The sequence below is a fragment of the Bubalus kerabau genome, chromosome 11 (genome assembly GCF_029407905.1).
Source record: "Bubalus kerabau isolate K-KA32 ecotype Philippines breed swamp buffalo chromosome 11, PCC_UOA_SB_1v2, whole genome shotgun sequence".
Lineage (NCBI taxonomy): Eukaryota > Metazoa > Chordata > Mammalia > Artiodactyla > Bovidae > Bubalus > Bubalus kerabau.
In genome coordinates this window covers 102,236,904-102,257,777 of record NC_073634.1, presented here as the reverse complement: position 1 = coordinate 102,257,777, position 20,874 = coordinate 102,236,904, and the positions used below count along the sequence as shown (strand labels likewise).

The window sequence follows — 20,874 nt, the reverse complement described above, 5'->3', positions numbered from 1 at the left end:
TAGAAACAGGTCATAGATGAGGTCCAAATGCCTACTTGAAAATAAGGAAACTGGGTCCCAAAGAGATTAAATGAGTAGTTTAAAGCCAAAGAGTAATAACAGTCAACACTAACTAGGTACCAGGTTTTACAGGCAGCAACTGAATGTTCATTATGATCTTACAAGGTAGATACTATGACCATCCCCATTTTATAGACGAGAAATCTGAGGCAGTTGTTAAAATAAGGTGCCCAAGGTCAAAGCTGGCTGGAGCCAGAATTTTAACCGAGATACTCTGAACATGTATTCTTTACTATTATTCTATCACCACTGGGAAGCAGACATGAAGTATGACACAGTCTTATTTCTAAGTCCAACTGGTGATCATTACCGAATTTCAAAAATACTGTTGACCTCTAAAACACAGTCTGCAGTATGTACTTACGGGCAGAAATGCTGCTGATTAGAAGAAAAATACATACCATGCTGTGTGAGAGCCTGTTCCAGAGGGGACACCACATTAGAAGGCGGTTTCAGCCGAATGACATTGTTGGTGACGGAGAACGCCAATTTCACTGTCTTGATCAGCAGCTGGCCCTGGCCCTGGCCCTCTGCCCCATCGCTAGGGTGCCAAATGGAAACCAAAGTTGATTCAGACAACATGACTTCATTCGCAACACATGTGCTCTCATGAATGAGATTCCAACAGTCCCAGAGTTCAACAGCTCTAGAGGCCCCAGTCCAAACTAGGAGAGAGGAGGTGCACTCAGCTCCCTTTGCTGTGTGCCAGTCTACACAGCAGCCAGTAGGTTATACAGAGGCTACATCCTAGGAAGAACAGGTTGTCTTTCTTATGCTCCAGTTCTTACAACATGCGGGCATGATAAAGACACATGGGGAAGGTGGAGAGGAAGGCCTACCTGCGGGGCTGAGCAGCCATGACCATGTCGATGGTGTCCACACCGATGCCCATGATATTGATTACTGTCTGTCCTGCTTCTGTGTAGGCCAGGCTGCAGATGCAGAGAGACTGCAGGCTGGGGGTGTGACTGGAAGACAGACACGTTCTGAATTACCAGGGAGCCACCAAATTTATTACTGGAAGTAAAGGGTATTGTCCTAATCTAACCAACTGGATATCAGTGATACAAATCAGCTCTTTGCCAGAGGAAGCCACTCTGATTTCTTTCCTTAAACAGACCCTGAGAAACCATGTAAATATCCACTGATTAATGAAAATGCTTACTGAAACAAATCACAATTAATCCATAGAGTGGAATGCATGGAACCATTAAAACAAAACAGATCTGCATGTAGTGGCATGGAAATAAAGTTACAGAAGAGTAAGTACAAGCAGAGGAAAAAAAACCTAGAAGATACATGTTAACTTGTTAATAGCCATCTCTGGGAAATAGGTTTATGAAGGGCATCTTGCCCTATTTCTCTATGACATACACAGCTTTTGTAAAGATCACAAAAAGTGTGTGTATAATTTCACTGGGAACAACCTTGTTACCACTTCATTTGCTCTTCTCTCTTCAGAGGGATAAAGGAGAAACAGGCTGGTGGAAGGCAAATCAGAACCCCAAGAGCACTGAGCTCTGGGCCCAAACAAGCTGAGTTCTCTGGAAGAACGAGCCAGCTGTGCATAGCAGAAGCCCGAGTCTTCCCTTGCAGAGTGGCAGCATCTCAAAGTACCAAGCGCCAGCAATCTCCCCCCTCCTACCTGCTATGCAGGTCTGTCTCATGGCACAGGTTCAGTATTGAATGAATCAGCTCCAGGATCAGGCAACCTGGACTCCAGAAAAGACATAGGAGTGATGTAACCTCGGGTGATGACCCTTATCCCAAGAAAGAAAGGTGGCCAGGGAGCCTCCCATCTTCGCTGCCCATGTTCTCCTTACCAATCTGTTCTCTCACACCATGGGAGTTGTAGCGCCACTTGTGGTAACTTGGCAGCATCTCCTTCAGCACAAACATGACACAAGGCACCAGCCCTTGGCTCTGGGTACTACCAAGCTGCCCCTACAAGAAACCTTGCCGTGAGGGCATATGCCACTTAAGAATAAGTCACTTTATCACTAGAGATTTGACTCCAAGACCACATATCCAAAAGAAACCTGGGCAAACCTTGGCTATCAGTGGGGGGAAAAAAACAACAACAACAAACATCAGAATACTCTAGTTCAACTGAATCCAAGTCATAGGTTTCCCTAGAATAGAGAAAGGGACTAAAAAGACAATGTGACAATATCACAAAAGGCACCTACAAGAAAGAGAAAGATGAAGGCTAAACCTGAGCAGGAGAGAGGTCCATCTGAAACACAGAGGATACAAGACTGTTGACAATGGAAAAACCCAGGTTCACTGTCATGATCACCAACCACCCTCTAAATTCTATCCCATCACTCAAGTATCAGAAAGGAGATCTGATACTCAAAATCCTTTGTCCTAGTATTACTTGTTACCATCAGCTTCCTTATTGTAAAAGTAAGGTTTCTTTATATAAACATATCTACTTCCCTATCTCTACACAGAACCGTTTCTATTTAAGCGTTCATTGACTGATTCTTGCAAGCAGCACATGTGCTGAGCGTTCTTCATGTGGAGCCCTCTCAACTCCAAGAGGTAGAGATCATTTATCATACCAGTTCAGAGAGGTGCTAAGAAATTTAATACCTGTCCAAGGTCATACAGCTAGTAAGTGGTCAACCTGAAAGGTAAACCTAATTTTGACCCCCAAATCCATGCTACACAAGTATTTTTCAACCAGAGCTGTGATTCATTACCGGCCTGTGAGATCAGCTTGTCAGAAAACATCAGAACGCACCTTGCATAGTACAAGCTGTGTCACACTTTGCAACTCCACTTTGTGTGCGCTTAGTCGCTCAGTCGTTTCTGACTCTTGCGACCCCATAGACTAGCCTGCCAGGCTCCTCTGTCCAAGGGATTCTCCAGGCAAGAATACTGGAGTGGGTTGCCGTTCACTTCTCCTGGGGATCTTCCCAACCCAGGAATCGAAGCTCGGTCTTCTGCATCGCAGATTCTTTACTAACTGAGCTATGAGGGAAGCCCCAACTCCACTTTAGAAGTAAACATACAATATACATACTGGGACATGATGAAATGTGTACATATTATCCTGGGCTTTGTCAGAAATAACTTTATGAAGTCACTGCATTACGCTGTACGGACTCTGAGTATTAAATAAGTTAACAAAGATGAAGCATTTACTATAAAGTCAGGCACACAATAATCAGGACACAGAGACTGCTATCACTGTAACTTCAGGACAACCGTTAGTCCTGCAAACAAATGACTATAGTAACGGGATATAGGAAAACTATTTCAGATGCTTCTATCTGATGAGATTTTACCTTCACAAGAGTGGTGATCAAGCGCAGAAAGGCAACAGTGACCCCATACTCGCCCTGGGGCTGTTCACTATTCATCAAGAGGTTTCCATACCCACCAGCATTCATCCCCTCAGCACTGGGAAAAAACAGAGGGACAAAGGGGAAAAAAACAATGGGACGCTTTCAATAAACTGTAAATTCAATTTCAATAAACTGTAATAATTCCTGTTATTGTCTCGATGACTTGGGCATAAAATGGAAAAGCCCTGCAAAGGAATTAATCAAATCTAGGGTACTTATTAACCAGGGGAAGCATTAAGGACTTTACTGATATACAACCTCAAAAGTGAAAAATCAAATAAACATGAAGCAAGCATGTTTGTCTCATTAGCAAGAGAGAGCAAGAAGAGAATGCTCAGGTAGTAAGATGGAGCCTATGTGTTAATAAATGGTGCATCAGCAAGCTCGCGTGGCCATGAAACACAGAGAAGTACAGAGTGACCTCGGCTTAAAAAGGGGAAGTTGAGCCTCTGGACCCAGACACCCCTGGATTCTCTAGACTAGACAGTTAACTTCCACATACCTAAGGTGGTTGCTGCTGGATGAGAACTACCTCTCTCCCTCAGCTTTAAAGACTGACCCACATCAGTGCTCACCTAAGGAAACAGCCTCTGTGCCCCAAGTCCCATCACCTCCTTTGCCTCATCCTGACTCCTTTCTGGTGAGAGGACTGAAAAGGCAAGCAGCAGAATACAAAGGCTCTGAGAAGCACCTTTAAAACTAATGAAGCTAGCTGAGATCTGAAATGTAAGGGATACTCCCCGGGAATACACTCTACCCGCAAGACCTGGCTCACCTGATCATCTGACTCATGCTGGAGACCTGGTGGGCCACGAAAGGCAAGAAGCCTGTGTGAAGAAGATCAGTCCAGACCTGGAGAGGGAAAAGAAGAGTCGAGTGTCTGCGGTGTGTCTTCAGGTATATGCCATGCGTGACATTTTTGGGCTGTTAGGAAGACTGTGTCTCACCTTTGCTGGGTTCCGGGCAGCCAAAACAGTCAAGCAATTGACGCAAGAAGCAATGACATCCACAGGCGGGGAGATGACTGTTGTTAACCTGGTTGGAGAACAGTGCACTGCACTCAGTAAAATGAATAAAGTGACTTGTTCCATCACAAGTATTTTCCAGTCCTCTCTCCCCAGGTCCCTCCTGGCAGCAGGAAATGAAAATAGGAAATCCCTCTGCTGTGGACAGATATCACACCAGGGTTTCCCACCATGGGCTGCGTGCAGCCTCTGACCCAGTGGGAGGGGCCAGATACTGACCGCTGCAGTAGCATGTAGATGCGGGACGTGATGGGCAGGAGACAGTCTGCTATCGACAGGTCTGTGCTGATGACCTTATGGACCAGGTCGATGATGGGTTTGACCCGCTGGCAGTGCTGAATCACATCTGAGGGGGACAAGTTGTGATCTCAATGAAAACAACTCCTTTAAGATCACTGAATAGTCTCTGAGACCCAGATAAATGATGCTAATCACAACCTGGAAGGTTCTGAATCTTATCTTGAAAGTCTCTGCCTTCCGAATCCTCTAACCATGACCATTTTTCTTCCCACAGTGATCGCTCTCCGAGCTGAGCTCACCTGCAGTGGAAACGACATGCAGCAGCATCTCAATCTCGCAGGTGAAGAGGGTCCAGCTGCTATACGAGTATTCCCAGCGCACCAGGTAGGCCCTATCGTCCAGCATCACTTGGCCCACGGTGCCTTGAGGTATGCGAAGGTTGGTCTGACCCCCTAAAGAAGAGAAATTAGTCTACTAGGAAGAGGAGATTCCTATGACAGACAGCAATATCTAATCCCACAGAGATGTACAGACTCTCTTCTTAGTATCCACTACTGTTACAGCTTTTTGCATTAAAAAGGGACAAAAACAAAAACTCTCAACTGTCATAGGGGAAGTGAGTCTTTCCACGTGTCTGAAAAACAATCGAGTGCAGAGTGGGTCTCCACTCACATGACGACTATAGGAAGACCACCTTACAGGACAGCAGGTGCCCAGGTCACCGGGTAAGTCACTAACGATGCAAAGATTAGAAGAGTAAGGCTGTGCCTCCCACATTTTATTCCTTGAGCATGTGGAATATACAAGTGCTTAAAACTGTTAACAGGTTACTCTCACATGCTGCCAGCAGGAAAGGAAATTGCTGTTTTCCTACAACTTAATTCAACACAATCCATTCAAAAATTTTCTACCATTTTTCTCAAACTGTGGTAAAAAAAAATAGATAAAATTTACCATTTTAACCATTTCTAAGTTGTCATGCCAGTGGCATTACGTACATTCACATGGTTATGCAACCCTCACTACCATCAACCCAAAGATCTGTCTTCATCATGCAAATCTGAAATTCTGTACCCATTAACCTGTAATCTCCATTATCCCAGCCCCTAGCCCCTGTCAGCTACCATTCTATTTTCTGTCACTATAAATTGAACTACTCCAAGTACCTCATATGCATGGAATCATACAGTATTTATCCTTTCCGGACTGTTCTACTTCATTTAGTACCATGTTTTCAAGGTTCACCCATGTTATACATAGCATGTGTCAGAATTCCTTTTCTCTTTAAGGCTGAATAATACTCTCCAAATTTTGGCTCCTAAGAAAACGTGGTGTCTTATCTATATATACTGCATTTTAGAAAATCCATTTCATCTGTCAGTGGACATGTATTTAAAAATTTTATTGCATACACCCTTTTACCCAGCAGTCCCACTTTAGGGATTCTATGTACTAAAAAGTAAAACCACCAGGACATAAAGGTATATGTCCCCAGAGAAGCACTGTTTGTAGTGGCAAAAACCTGACATAGCCTAAATGTCCTCTAGAAGGTGAAAGAGTAAAAAATATGAAACTTCAAGAATAATTATATAGTTACTAAAAAGAATGAGTCAGATCTACATGTAATAAAATCGATTTGCAGAGAACCTGTGAGAGAACACAGAGATGTGTCAGAGGATACACACCGCACGGAACAGTAACCATCTGATGGGGACGGGCCTGAACAGATTCGAACGTTTAAAAACGTAGATCTGCACAGTCTCCTTTGTTATAATGAACTAATGAACAAGCACTATTTCTGAAGTAACACAATCAAATGATGTACAACAGTAAGAAACCAATAATTTATCAGCAAATCAACAAGCACAGTGGAGGAGAGGATCCACTTTAAAGGTACCTGCCATGAAACATTAAAACGGCAGTCAGGTCAACACAGACGCCGTGGAAGAGGCTACTGAGCCAGGGTCATCTGTCTCTCTCACCTAGAGGGTAAAGGAGTTTGGGTGTTTGCCTCCGCCAAAGGGTTCCATCTTCATGGGAGATCACATCATGGGGCTTGTGCTTATAGAGTTCATTGTAGAAAGACATCTTATCCAAGAAACTATACACCTGCCAACACACAGGAACAAAAAACAAAGAGCTATACATTTACTGAGGGACATTTAAGGGGCCTCCCATCTGCTTTTCTGCTCTTTTAGCCAGACTGTGTATGTGCTGACTCTCAAAATTCCTACAAAGCCATCCCTAGGACTCTTCTGAGACTTGCCTCAACAATCCTTGTGAAGTCAAACCCTTCTTATTCTTTAACACCCAACTCAAGGACTCCCTCACTCCAGACCGCTGTCTCTCCTGAACAGTATGGTCTTGACCACTCAGATGACATAAATTACATACCACTTGGCTTTATGGTTCTTATTTAGTCACTAGGCTGTGTCCAGCTCTTGTGACCTCATGGACTATATAGTCCACCAGGCTCCTCTGTCCATGGGATTTCCCAGGCAAGAATAGTAGAGAGGGCTGCCATTTCCTTCTCCAGGGAATCTTCGTGACCCAGGGATCAAACCCAATCCCCTGCATTGGCAGGCAGATTCTTTACTGCTGAGCCACCAGGGAAGCCCACCTAGCTTTACTACTTAATTCTTATATCCATTATTCTCTTCAAACTAGATATTAAGGAACTTCACATTTTGTCTTACTCCCACAATATCTATAGGTAGATACTTAATAGGTACTCAAGAAAATTTAATTTTATAGAACTGAGGAACTATCATCAGCATTTTTCATTCAACTGCAGACTAATTCTTGCCATGGCAGTGGAACTGCAACATGAAAAGCAAAAAGGATTTCTAAAAAACATCTCCCATTCTATTTAGGCATCTAACTGAATAACCTACCTTCTTAGCAGTAGACTTCCCTGATACAAGGGCTCGAAGCAACTGCAGGAGTGGAGAGAGGAGATGGGGAAACATTCCACATACACTGTCCAGAATGATCCCGAGACCAGAGGTTGGTTCCTATGGCAGAAGAGGAGAAGTCACTGACCTTCATGTTATCCAGAAATTAACACATCTCTGAACTGCCCAGCAACCATAAGAAAATGTAAAATAAATCCTTTTCTTTAGGTAGATGGCATTTCTCTAATAATTTAAAACTTCCATGTTAAACATCCAGTGAAAAAGGCTTCAACAACTGACTGAGTGAGACCCTGAAGAGAGACTACTGCTGCCTCCAGTGACCTCTGCTAGGAATCCTCGCCACAGGAAAACACAATGTAGCTGTACATGATCTGCTTCCACTGGTATGAAAAGCACCCACAGCCTGTCAGCAGTTAGCACCACACGTAAGCATCACATCCTAATCTGCATTTTGTTTCCCACCACCTCACGAGAAAGAGGGTGCAATACACAGGCAAAGCATTCAGGCCATAGTTCCAAGAGAAACATTTATTCATCACCTGGGCCTTGAGGCTTGAGGCTGCTGTCAATGCTAAGACTAAATACCAGTGAGAAACTGTTCTCTCCAAAGCCGAATCCTCACCCTAACCCATAACAGTACTCGGAGAATTTCTAAGACAGTTACAATCACCCAACGGTATGTTCAGGAATTAGAGCACTACTGGTGCCTGAGACTCTTGATGTGAAAAATGACTTGGTGGGTAGGAGGGAGGACACACTGGCTAATAATGTGGACTAGGGACTCAAGTCAGAGAGAACTACATCTGGACCCTATCCAGCGGTGGTGACTACCTCAGGCAAGTAACTTTCCATCTCTGAGCATCACATTTCCCCACACACAAAATTGGATGCTATTGTCTAATTTATCAACTTTTGTATAGATTACATGAGAAAACAGACCTAAAAGCTTAGTCTAAGAACTAAAACAAATTCTGCTATAGAGAACACCACAGCATGACTCCCTCTGACATACTTACTGTTCCCCAGAACAGTTCTGGGAGAGAAGGGTCTGCCAGGACTTCACATGCTGTGTCAATTACATCCTGTTGAGGAGGGAAGAAAATGGCTTACTTTTCCTGGTTGAACCAGTCTTTTTTTTTTAGCTGCATTCTATTAAAATAAAAACATGAATAATACCTTCATATAGTATGTCAGAAAGAATTCTGGGATTAAAAAGTAAGGAATTGTAAGATGGTAAGCAAATTAACCTTTCTGAACTTCAAACTCTAACAGGGTGAAAATATTACCTGCCTCACAATGTTGTCCTAAGGATTAAATGTTAAGATCATGTACATGGAAACAAACTGCAAATCTTACAATGCATGTAAATGTGAGGTATTACTAGGCCCAGCTTAGCTGAACCATACCCCCATCCACTCTGTCCGTGGAAAAATTATCTTCTACAAAAGCGGTCTCTGGTGCCATAAAAGTCTGGGATGCTGCTCTAGGGAACTAGTGGATGGAGACAATGATGTGGTTTGTGGATACCATAATTAACAGCACAGCTACAGACTAAAAGAAATCTGACATACTTATCAACCAATAATATACAGATCTATTTAGATCCTAATACATGATAAACATTTACAACGAGAAATCTGAGTCCTACCTTATTTGAAGATACGTTTTCCTAGATATGATAAAGGTTGTGAAGCGTCACTAAAATATTCGTATTAAGCAAATACTGTCCCGGATTCGCTTCAAAATAGCCAAGGAGGTGGGAGGGAGGTTCAAGAGGGAAGCGATATATGTATACCTATGGCTGATTCATCTTGCTGTGTGGCAGAACCCACAGCAGTGTAAAGTAATTATCCTCTGAAAGAAAAGTAACCAAGGAGGGAAGGGGCAGAAATGAGTACAATCAGCTGTCCATTGATCATCTGGAAGCTGGTGATGGAGCATGAGAGTTCATTACACAAATCTGTCTCCTTCAGTATATCTTTAAAATATTTCATTTTTTAAAAATACTGCACAAGAATATTTATTAGCATCCATGGATGTTTGGGAAAAATGCACTACAGAGTAAAAAATTAGGTTGTAGAACAGTATATAGATCGTGATTCCATTTCTAAAGAACTACTATATTTTTACATTTGGAAGGGAATATATCAAACTGTTAACACAGGTTATTCTGTGTGGTGGGCTTACAGTTTTTTCTTTTTATCAGCACTTCCTGACTTTTTAATCATTAATATGCACCTTTTTATAATACAGTAAGTGGAAAAAATAGCAATAAACAGCAAATTGTACTTGAAGTATATGGGTCTGTGTTGTGTCAGCTCCAAAGGAGTATTTTAGGAAGAAGACTGCAAGCTGGGCAGTGTAGACAGTCTCATGAAAGCCAGACACTGACCTGCTGATTGCCCAGGGTGTGCAGCTCCAGGGAGGTCAGGACAAAAGAAAGGAGTCCGTAGACACACATGCAGGCAGTGCTGGTGGTGCACTGTAACGACAAGGGGGCGGGGGAGCTCTGAGAGGCAGCACTCTCCTCTAGGCTCGGCGTGATCCATCTCATTAATGCAGTCTCTCTAAACAAATGGGAAGAGAACCTGAGGCTTCACAATTTTCCTAACTTGGTCCCAAAATCAGGAAGACAAAGGAAGAAAGGAGAAAGCAGAAGCTATACACATTACAGTATTACAGAAGCTATACACATTACAGACAAGAACATCAAAAGGGAACCCTTTTCAAAATGATCAAAGTTTTCGCAGGGAGGAAAACCACCTCCAGCCTACAAAAAGGACAGAGTCTCTCTGTGCTGGTAGGAATGAAGCAGCTGCCTCAACTGTCACTGAGATGTATCAACCAGCGCCAACAAGTTGGCTAAGGTTTCATTCAGCATGTCAAAACAAGCTGATTAAACCATGCCACTCAAACTAAGCCCCAACACAAGACTCAAAAAGAATTTCTAATTCATCCCGTTACAGTTGAATGAATAAGCCCTCTCCAAAGATTTATCCAGTCACTATGACCAAAGTTGTAAGAGATACTTAGTGGCACAGCATAACACGATGGCAAAGGGTCAGAGAAGGTCCAAGAGGGACCCACCAATTTACTGTTCCTGTGGGCAAACACCATCCCTTCTAAGTATCAATTTCCTACCACGTAAAACAGGGTAATAATTCCCAATACACAGAAGTGTTGTGAGGATGAAACAAGATACCGCGCAGAAAATGCTGAGAACAATGTCTATCGCAATAAAGGCTCTATAAAGGTTACAAAATTATCATTGTTATCCCCATCACTGACAGTCATTATTACTACAATGATGATTCATCAACGAGCATCCACCCTGCTCTTTGCCCACTTGCATGCTCACGTCATTTCCCCCACTGGCCAGCGAGCGGAGCAGTCGGGTCAAGTACTGAAAGACGTTCAGTTGGATGGCTGTCCCCCCTATCTTCCGGACCACACTGCTCGTCTCTTCTGGATTCAGGGTGTGACGGAGGAGGGCCCATGCCAAAAGCACTGGGGCATGATGCGGAATGTCCCCAAAGGTCAACATCAAACGGTCCATATCCTAATGAAAAGAGGATACATCCATGTCACTTAACACAAAGGGTCAAGACTCTCACAGAGGATCTTTCACCATGCTTAGTAAGTCGTCCATCTGTCTACAGTGCCCCTCTCTCCCATTCTAACATTTCATTTCACTCTCCCCAAGCCCCCAGCCACTTCATTAATAAGAGCCCTCAATTACTCTTCCCTTTACCCACAATTCTCTCTTGATTTTAAGTTGTGTCAATTTAAGATGATAAAATATATGTTCAAATGGAAACTCCTAGAAAATGTCCCTGATCCTTCCAGACCTTTCTCAGATCTCTCATTTTCTATCTTTCTGTCCATCCTTTCTTTCTATTCTTTCCTATTCCTCTTTCACATGCTGCATAAACGCAGACACCCAAGGTTCTGTCCTTGGGCCCCTTTTGTCCTTCTATCATCTCCCTGAGGGACTCTACTCATTCTCACAGATTGAACTATCACCTCTGTGCAAATAATTAATAAATCTCAGATTTCTTCCAAATCCAATGAACTGCTTTTTAAAAGCCATGTATCTGTTTCACAGCTGGCCACGCGGGGACAGCAGCAGCACATAGGACCCTGACTCTTCACTGCGGCAGGTGCTCTCTTTAGTTGCAGCACGTGGGACCTTTAGCTGACTCAGGTGCAGTTCCCTGACCAGGGAGTGAAGCCGGGTCCCTTTGCCCTGGGTGCCTGGGAGACTTAGTCACTGGACCACCAGGGAAGTCCCTTAATTAACAGTGGAGAACCACAAACTCCACAATAAGGAAAATTTTATGTGGCAATATAGTTGAGTGAGTAAAAGCTTACTACTAACTACATAAACAGTCTGAAAAAATAAGAGGCTGTTTCAAGTTCACCTGACAAATAAGTCCATCCTGGGCAAACTGGTGCAGTTCTCTTCTGTCATCCAAAGCACACTTATGCAAGGATTCAATGTCCATGCCTTCCACCAGAATAAGGGCACTGAAGTAGCTGGAAAAAAAACAGTATCATGGTGTCATACATGCTACTCTGAACCTCAATGGAGACTAAGATAAAATGTAAGACACTTCAGCGTCAAAAACACTGAGTTATTTTACCTTCTTTTTTCATATTCAAGACTTCTAAACTCAGTAGGTATTTTACACTTCCAGCACATCTCAATCTGACCAGACATATTTTACTTTTTGGCTATACCACATGGTTTGCAGAATTTTAGTTGGCCAGCCAGGGATTGCACCCGAGTCCTCAGCAGTTTGAGTGCGGAATCCTAACCTCTGGACCACCAGGGAATTTCCGTGACCAGCCTTATTTTATATTATTTTAGTTTTAACTTTTATCTTTAAATTTTATTTATTTTTGGCCGCATTGTGCAGCACACAGGATCTTAGTTCCCTGACCAGGGATCAAACCTGTGCCCCGCTGCAGTGGAAGCATAGAGTCCTAACCACTGCTCCACCAGGGAGGTCTACCAGCCATATTTTAAATGCCTGATAGTCTCATGTGGCTTCTGCCCACCAAAGCACAGATCCGGTACGAAATGTTTCTACAGCCAACAATTATATCTAGCCCAGATCAATTCACTGGTCAAATGTGTATCTTTGTTATAGAGGGAATAGGCTCAAAATGTGGATTTATCCATTTCCATAAAATTTAAAACTCTATATACACTATGACCTCAAAGAGGGCAGGGAACACACCTGTCCTATTTATCACTGTTTTCTTAGCACTTGCACAGTGCTTGGTCTATAAGTTGCTCAATGGATTTTTCACAGAACGAAATGATGAACCCTTAGATGAAAAACAGTAAGTAATAGACTGGAATGCGATACTTGTTTTGAGAAAAGATATCCCTCTCAATCCAAGTATTTATTCCCTGAATGACCTGGAAAGTGGTAGTACACTCATCTATTTCCCCAGCCATTAAGTGAAAAATGTATCTAGCCCCTCCCCTCACCCACTCACAAGACCACTCTAATGTCAATGTTCTAAATACTGAATAAGTTCTAAGACTTCAATTCATTCACACTTACCCAATCCGATCCACAAAAGGATCCATGGTCTCATCTACCAGGTGCCTGTTAGTCTGCCTACTACCAAATCCTTGCTCTTTAAACATCTTGGTTAACACCAATAGGTCACTAGGTGCCATCTCAAAGTATGCATAATACAGGAAAATAATCTCTAGCAGCATGGACTGCTCCCGAAGGCACTGAACAAACCAGCGAGACACCTGGCGCTCAGTCTGCAAAACCAATGAAGAAAAGTGAGTGGGAGAGAGATGAAGTCAGATTTTAAACACATTTGAATCCTTAAAGTTATTATTAGGTAATACATGTATAAAAATAAGATTAAAAAAAAGTCTTCTCCCTACAATTTCGGTTGCCCAGGTATCCAAATCTATCCCCAGAGGCAACCACTGTTGGAGGTATTTGTCTTTCCTTCCGGCAATATGCCATACACTTTCATTCATTCAGACTAGTGGCTGCTGGGGGCCAGGTGTCACAGACTAACTGCAAACTTCCTAGGTAGACAGAAATGTTCTGTATATTGATCACGAAGGTGGTTATGGCATATAACCATATACAACTGCCAAAACTCAAAATGAGTGAATTTTACTGGATGCAAATTATACCTGAATAAAGCTGGGAGATGCCATAGATAACTCACTTCAAAATGTAACTGTGGATGCATTTATGAAATAAACTCCAAGTGAAACTACTAGGTCAAGCAATACGTGCTTTTCAATTTTTAGATATTATCATAGTGTTTTCCACTGAAAAATACACAAATTCAAACAGTAAAATGTAAGTGCCCATTATCCCAACCATTGGATGTGAGTGTTTTATATGTTCATATCATTTGCCTGTTTTTTCTTCAGTTTTGCTTACTGATTTATAGGCATTCTTTCTATTTTAAGAACCCTTTGTGCTATGAGTTTGTCTTTTGACTTTACTCATAGCACTATTTTTGGCGTTTTGCCTTGTAAAAGTTTTTGATTTGATGTTGCTGAGCTTATCTTTTAATAGCTTTTGAGTTTTACTTTTAAAAGTCTTCTCCACTCCCCATAAAAACAAAATCACCTCCCATGTTTCTTCTAGTACTTCTATGGTTGAATTTTTAAATTTTAAATCATTGATCCCTCTCTGGTTTTCCTCTGGTAGAAAGAATGAGAGAAAGAGAAATAATAGATTTTTCTCCAGATGGTTACCCAGTAGTTCCAACACTATTGACCTGAATAACTTATTAATTAATTCAAAATGTCACCTTTACCATACACTAATTTCCTATCAGCATTTGGTCCATACTAGACATTTTACTTACTATGTGCTAGTCTTCAGTCTATTTACTCATGTACCAATGCCATCTTTAAATTATTTTAGTCTTATTTATAATAAAATTAATCTTCCTTTCTCAAAAATTTCCTGGTTACTGTTACTTATTGTATTTTTCAAATAAATTCTAGAACCATATGTCTAGTTCCAAAATAAAAGGCAAAACAAATACCTGTTAGTATTTTTCCTAGAATCACACTAAATTTATAGGTTAAAATAAGGTCTGACACTCAGTGCTGAGTTTTCATTTTCAAGAGTGTGCCGTGTCTTTCCATTTGGTTATGATATTCCTTTTAGCATTTTAAAGTTCTATTCGCTTAAATTCTGGATTGTCATAAGCTTATTCCTGAGAAATTTATGCTTTTGTTCTGTAAGTGAGCCCTTTTCTTCAATTAAATATTTTAAATAATTACTGTCTATATTTTGGCTGAATTGTTTTAATAAACATGTACTGTTTTCAAAACATAAAAGATTATATTCTTATTTATAAATCTATAAATGCAGATTGGTTTAAGATTTAGGATAAAGCAATTAGACTTAATGTCATACACTTAATAGATGAGGATAATGAAGATGAAATCTTGGGTTGAGAGTTTCATTAACCATTAAGAGAATATTTCAGGTAAGAAAAAAAAAGTTAATTGGATTGACAAAGTCAAGAGAAAAGTCCAAATTAAGTACCATAGTTAATGCTGTGATTCATATGACATCTTCAAACTTTTCTAAAGAGTGATAATCTATAAATGTTTTAAGTTAGTAAGTAAATAAATAATTTAACCTAGAGCTGTATAAGCAAAGATACACAATTCTCCAGAGTTACAGGAGGGCCCAATAACCACATACCATGAGGTTTCCATGTGTCTCCCACGTTGGTGCTTCAGTTTTATAAAGCTCTTCAAACTGCTGTCTATATTTTGTAACTAGCTCCTTTTCCAATTTATCCACACAGTCGGCATATTCAACCTTAAAAAATTTCGAAACAGGGTAACTTGCATCTTTTGTAAAAGGTAAATATTCAAATGAACAGAAATATGAATAAATTATTAAAAAGGACTAAATTTTACAGGGTAAAGAGAACCAAGAGGACTAAATGGGCTTACCCTATAGGGGTGTCTTTCATCTTGGAAATAAGTGAGAAGGTGTAAGACGCAACGAAGAATACAAGTTCTTTCTTCATAGTAATAATCTGCAATCTGGGAAGAACCCAAAGATTCAAAATCAGTTACTTACCTCTGCATAGACAATATTCAATTTTAAATTTACTGACAAAGAAATCACTTAAAAATGTGAAAGGAGAAGTTCCTAAAAAACTGCATATATAATTCCTTGAACTATATAAGAAATAACAGAAATGCAAACACAGTGTTAAGCCAAAAAAGCAAAAGATCTCCTTGAACTAGGATACAAGTAAAGTCATACAAGATAAAAGGAATTATTTAATAATAAAAATAAGTTTTCTAGCATGGTTTCTTAGTTCAGCATTCAAGTAACAAATAATGCTATAAACTGACAGGCCAAATACATGAAAGCATACATAAAAATATCACTAGTGTATGTCCTAACTGCTTGCAACTGATGTACTCAGTTCTCATTAAACAGGAAACTACTTCAGAATTCATGGTCAAATTCCATGTTAAAATGAGATTCTATGCCCACTCTCACCATTTCTAGCCAACACAGGATTGAAAGTCCTAGCCACAGCCATCAGAAAAGAAAAAAGAAAAAGTATCCAAATTGGAAAAGAAGTAAAACTGTCATTATATGCATCTGACATGATCCTATATATAGAAAACCCTAAGGATTCCACAAAAAAACTACTGGAACTGATAAACAAATTCAGCAAGGTAGCAAGATACAATATTAACATAAGAAATCTACTGCGTTTCTTTACACTAACAATGAAATTATCAGGCGGGGAAAGTAAAAGAAAAAACCCTTTTAAAACCACAACAAGATAATTAACAAGGATCTACTATATAGCACAGGGAACTCTACTCAATATTCTGTAATAACCTATGTGGTAAAAGAACATGAAAAAGAATGGATATGTATGTATTCATATAATAGCAAGAAGAGATAAGAAAGCCTTCCTCAGGGATTAGTGCAAAGAAATAGAGGAAAACAATAGAATGGGAAAGACTAGAGATCTCTTCAAGAAAATTAGAGATACCAAGGGAACATTTCATGCAAAGATGGGCTCAATAAAGAACAGAAATGGTATGGACCTAACAGAGGCAGACGGTATTAAGAAGAGGTGGCAAGAATACACAGAAGAACTATACAAAAAAGATCTTCACAACCCAGATAATCACAATGGTGTGATCACTCACCTAGAACCAGACATCCTGGAATGAGAAGTCAAATGGGCCTTAGGAAGCATCTCTACAAACAAAGCTAGTGGAATGATGGAATTCCAGTTGAGCTATTTCAAAGCCTGAAAGATGTTGTGTGAAAGTGGTGTACTCAATATGTCAGCAAATTGGAAAACTCAGCAGTGGCCACAGGACTGGAAAAGCTCAGTTTTCATTCCAATCCCAAAGAAAGGCAATGCCAAAGAATGCTCAGACTACTGCACAATTGCACTCATCTCACACACTAGTAAAGTAATGCTCAAAATTCTCCAAGTCAGGCTTTAACAATACATGAACCTCCAGATGTTCAAGCTGGTTTTAGAAAAGGCAGAGGAACCAGAGATCAAATTGCCAACATCCACTGGATCATTGAAAAAGCAAGAGAGTTCCAGAAAAACATCTATTTCTGCTTTATTGACTATGCCAAAGCCTTTGACTGTGTGGATCACAACACACTGTGGAAAATTCTGAAAGAGATGGGAATACCAGACCACCTGATCTGCCTCTTGAGAAATCTGTACACAGGTCAGGAAGCAAGTTAGAACTAGACATGGAACAACAGACTGGTTCCAAATAGGAAAAGGAGTACGTCAAGGCTGTATACTGTTACCCTTCTTATTTAACTTATATGCAGAGTACATCATGAGAAACGTTAGGCTGGATGAAGCACAAGTTGGAATCAAGATCGCCAGGAAAAATATCAATAACCTTAGATATGCAGATGACACCACCCTTATGGCAGAAAGCTAAGAACAACTAAAGAGCCTCTTGATGAATGTGAAAGAGGAGAGTAAAAAAGTTGGCTTAAAGCTCAACATTCAGAAAACTAAGATCATGGCATCCAGTCCCATCACTTTCTGGCAAATAGATGGGGATACAGTGGAAACAGTAGCAGACTTTATTTTTTGGGGCTCCAAAATCACTGCAGATGGTGACTGCAGCCATGAAATTAAAAGACGCTTACTCCTTGGAAGGAAAGTTATGACCAACCTAGATAGCATATTCAAAAGCAGAGACATTACTTTGCCAACAAAGGTCCGTCTAGTCACGGCTATGGTTTTTCCAGTAGTCGTGTATGGATGTGAGAGTTGGACTATAAAGAAAGCTGAGCGCTGAAGAATTGATGCTTTTGAACTGTGGTGTTGGAGAAGCCTCTTGAGAGTCCCTTGGACTGCGAGTAGATACAACCAGTCCATGCTAAAGGAAATCAGTCCTGAATATTCATTAGAAGGACTGATGCTAAAGCTGAAACTTCAATACTCTGGCCACCTGATGTGAAGAACTGACTCATTGGAAAAGACCCTGATGCTGGGAAACATTGACAGCAGGAGAAGGGGACGACAGAGGATGAGATGGTTGGATGGCATCAGCAACTCGATGGACATGAGTTTGAGTAAACTCTGGGAGTTGGTGATGGACAGGGAGGCCTGGCGTGCTGCAGTCCAATGGGGTCACAAAGAGTCGGACACGACTGAGTGACTGAACTGAACTGATAACTGAATCACTGTGCTGTACACCTGGAACTAACACAATATTGTAAATCAACTATACTTCAATGTAAAATTTTCTAAAAAATTAATAAAAAATCACACCAAAAAAATAAAATACTCAGGAACATACCTTACCAAAGAGGTGAAAAACTTATAAGCTGAGAACTATAAAATATGAAACACTGATAAAGGAAATTGAAGATGATTCAAAGAAACAGAAAGATATTCCATGCTCTTGGACTGGCCGAGTTAATATTGTTACAATGGATTCTTTACTGTCTAAGCAAGCAGGGAAGCCCATTAAAATAGCAATACTACCCCAAAACAGTCTACAGATTTAACGAAATCCCTATGAAATTACCCATGACATTTCTCATAGAAGTAAAACAAATAATACTGAAATGTATATGGAACCATAAGAGACCCAGAATTGCCAAAGCAATTCTGAGGAAAAAGAACAAAACTGGAGGCATAACATTCCCAAGTTTCAGACAATACTGCAAAGCTACAGTAACCGAACAGCGTGGCATTAGGACAAACATTGACATATGATCAATGGAACAGATTAGAGAGCCCAGAAATAAACACACACACCTACAGTCAATCTTCAAAAAAGGAGGCAAGAATATACGATGAAGAAAAGATAGTCTCTTCAGCAAGTGGTGTTGGGAAAGCTGAACAGCCACATAAATCAAGTTAGAAGTTACGATACTTCCTCATACCACACACAAAGATACACTCAAAATGACATAAAGACTTTTAAATATAAAATATGATACCATAACAACTCCTAGAATAGAACAAAGGCAAAACATTCTCTGATATAGATTGTAGCCATGTTTTCAACACTTAGATCAGTCTCCAAAGGCAACAGAAATAAATAAAAGCAAAAATAAACAAATAGGACCTAAGCAAAGTCACAAGCTTTTGCACAGCAAAGAAAATCATAAACAAAATGAAGACAACTTTGGAGGTTGGGGAAGATAAATTAAAAAATTCAAATTAGTCCTACTGCATTTAGACCTAGAGTAAAAATATCCATGGACCAGTTCCCATTCCCAGTAGCTGAAGAATCTGTTATGGAAAAAGGCTTCAGTCGGGTCCAGCAGAAAGACTCGTTTCACAAATGAATTAATGAGCTTCTGCATTACGACATCAATGCTTACTCAACAAGAAGCCAAAGTGCTCAGGAGAACTTGGTCAAGCAGCTGTTGCCCAAGTTTACATCCAAGAATGGCAATGGTGACTAGCACTGACCTTCAGGATTAAGGCCTGGCTCTGCCTCTCATCTTGCAGCACCGTCTGAAGGAAGAAAGGGCAGTCAAAGAGCTATCTTACAAGAAAAATCAATTAACAAAGAAAAAGGTAAGCATCTTCACCTTATCCTTCAAGACTAAAACTGCTCATTCATGTCTGGATATGTTTTTTTACCAAAGTTTATCCAAGTCTGTGCTTAAATTCCTGCCGCTCTTCTCTGGCCTCAGTTTTCTCATATGAAAAATCAGGGGTTGGAAAGGCTAGATGTTGTCTCAGGTCCTTTTCAGCTCAGACACCCTGTGATTCTATGCTTAACACATTAATCTTTGGCCTTTCAACCCCTCCACATCTGAGGACGGACACCAACTTAAGCATATGTCTTTTCAAGTTTACAAGGTTTTTCCTGAGAATGGCTGTATCTAATCACCCATCTCTGCTGCAGAGAACTGGTACCAAAACTATATGAAGCGTCTAAAATCAACAAGGAAGAGGATAAATGCAGGAGAAGGGAGCTGGACATAACTACAAACCTTTAGTGAGTCCCGAGTACCTCTGTAATCCTCTTGAAGGTAACACTGGAGTAACTGCACACTCTGTTCTTCATCAAGACCCTACAGACAGAAGCCATAAGGGAGGAACAGTCACCTCGGGTCAGAAACCACAAAGAGTATGCAAAGCAACCTAAAGTTCTGTCCTCTGAAATGAACACAGAACTTGAATAAACAAAAAATTTTTTAAAAGATTTCATAAACATAACGATTTTAACTCAATAGGAGAAAAAAGGAGCAGCCACTGATGTGCAATTTACATGCCAATTAAATTTACATGTCAGAAACAACCATGCTTATTCACCAAGCACATTAACATAGCAGGAGGCATGATCTGGGTTTCCAAAATTAAAAGGAAGCAGCTATGTATTTAAACACAATCTAGTCAACTTGAAGAACACCACAAGCATGCTGAGGGCGACTATATGATGTGCAGTAAACAGGGTCAGGCAACTTGACTTGTAGCTTTTAGCAAGATGAGTTGCTGCCTGAGCATTTTTGAAATATAATATGCTCTAGTTAACTCTAAAACTGAATTAAACTGAATTTTCACCAACAATCACTAACAGTAAAACCATGCATATCCACCTTTCAGGTAATAAACTGAAGCCAGTGCTAATTTTTACTCACCAAAAACTTGCTGATTCTTAAACCCAGTTCCTTCAGTGGTGAAGCTACATCTTTACTAGCTTTCACTTTTTCAGCTGAACTTGGACTATGAAAAGAACAGTGAATCATTTTTTCATTCTCAATG

General features: G+C 40.6%; 1 protein-coding gene across 3 annotated transcripts in view; it reads right to left on the bottom strand.

The window, feature by feature from the left end:
• Positions 1-20,874, bottom strand: part of NUP188 (nucleoporin 188) — a 42,842-nt gene that overhangs the window by 11,620 nt on the left and 10,348 nt on the right. For all 3 annotated transcript variants that reach the window (XM_055541349.1, XM_055541351.1, XM_055541352.1), the window contains exons 4-24: positions 20,751-20,835; positions 20,103-20,183; positions 19,573-19,617; positions 15,575-15,667; positions 15,318-15,437; positions 13,173-13,384; positions 12,018-12,132; positions 10,955-11,155; positions 9,989-10,078; positions 8,613-8,678; positions 7,576-7,695; positions 6,664-6,790; positions 4,981-5,133; positions 4,661-4,787; positions 4,364-4,451; positions 4,192-4,268; positions 3,357-3,471; positions 1,884-2,004; positions 1,706-1,772; positions 900-1,028; positions 462-601 (exon numbers count right to left, since the gene is read on the bottom strand). In XM_055541349.1, the coding sequence (XP_055397324.1) occupies positions 462-601; positions 900-1,028; positions 1,706-1,772; positions 1,884-2,004; positions 3,357-3,471; positions 4,192-4,268; positions 4,364-4,451; positions 4,661-4,787; positions 4,981-5,133; positions 6,664-6,790; positions 7,576-7,695; positions 8,613-8,678; positions 9,989-10,078; positions 10,955-11,155; positions 12,018-12,132; positions 13,173-13,384; positions 15,318-15,437; positions 15,575-15,667; positions 19,573-19,617; positions 20,103-20,183; positions 20,751-20,835 (2,372 nt within the window). The remainder of the gene's footprint in view (positions 1-461; positions 602-899; positions 1,029-1,705; positions 1,773-1,883; positions 2,005-3,356; positions 3,472-4,191; positions 4,269-4,363; positions 4,452-4,660; positions 4,788-4,980; positions 5,134-6,663; positions 6,791-7,575; positions 7,696-8,612; positions 8,679-9,988; positions 10,079-10,954; positions 11,156-12,017; positions 12,133-13,172; positions 13,385-15,317; positions 15,438-15,574; positions 15,668-19,572; positions 19,618-20,102; positions 20,184-20,750; positions 20,836-20,874) is intronic.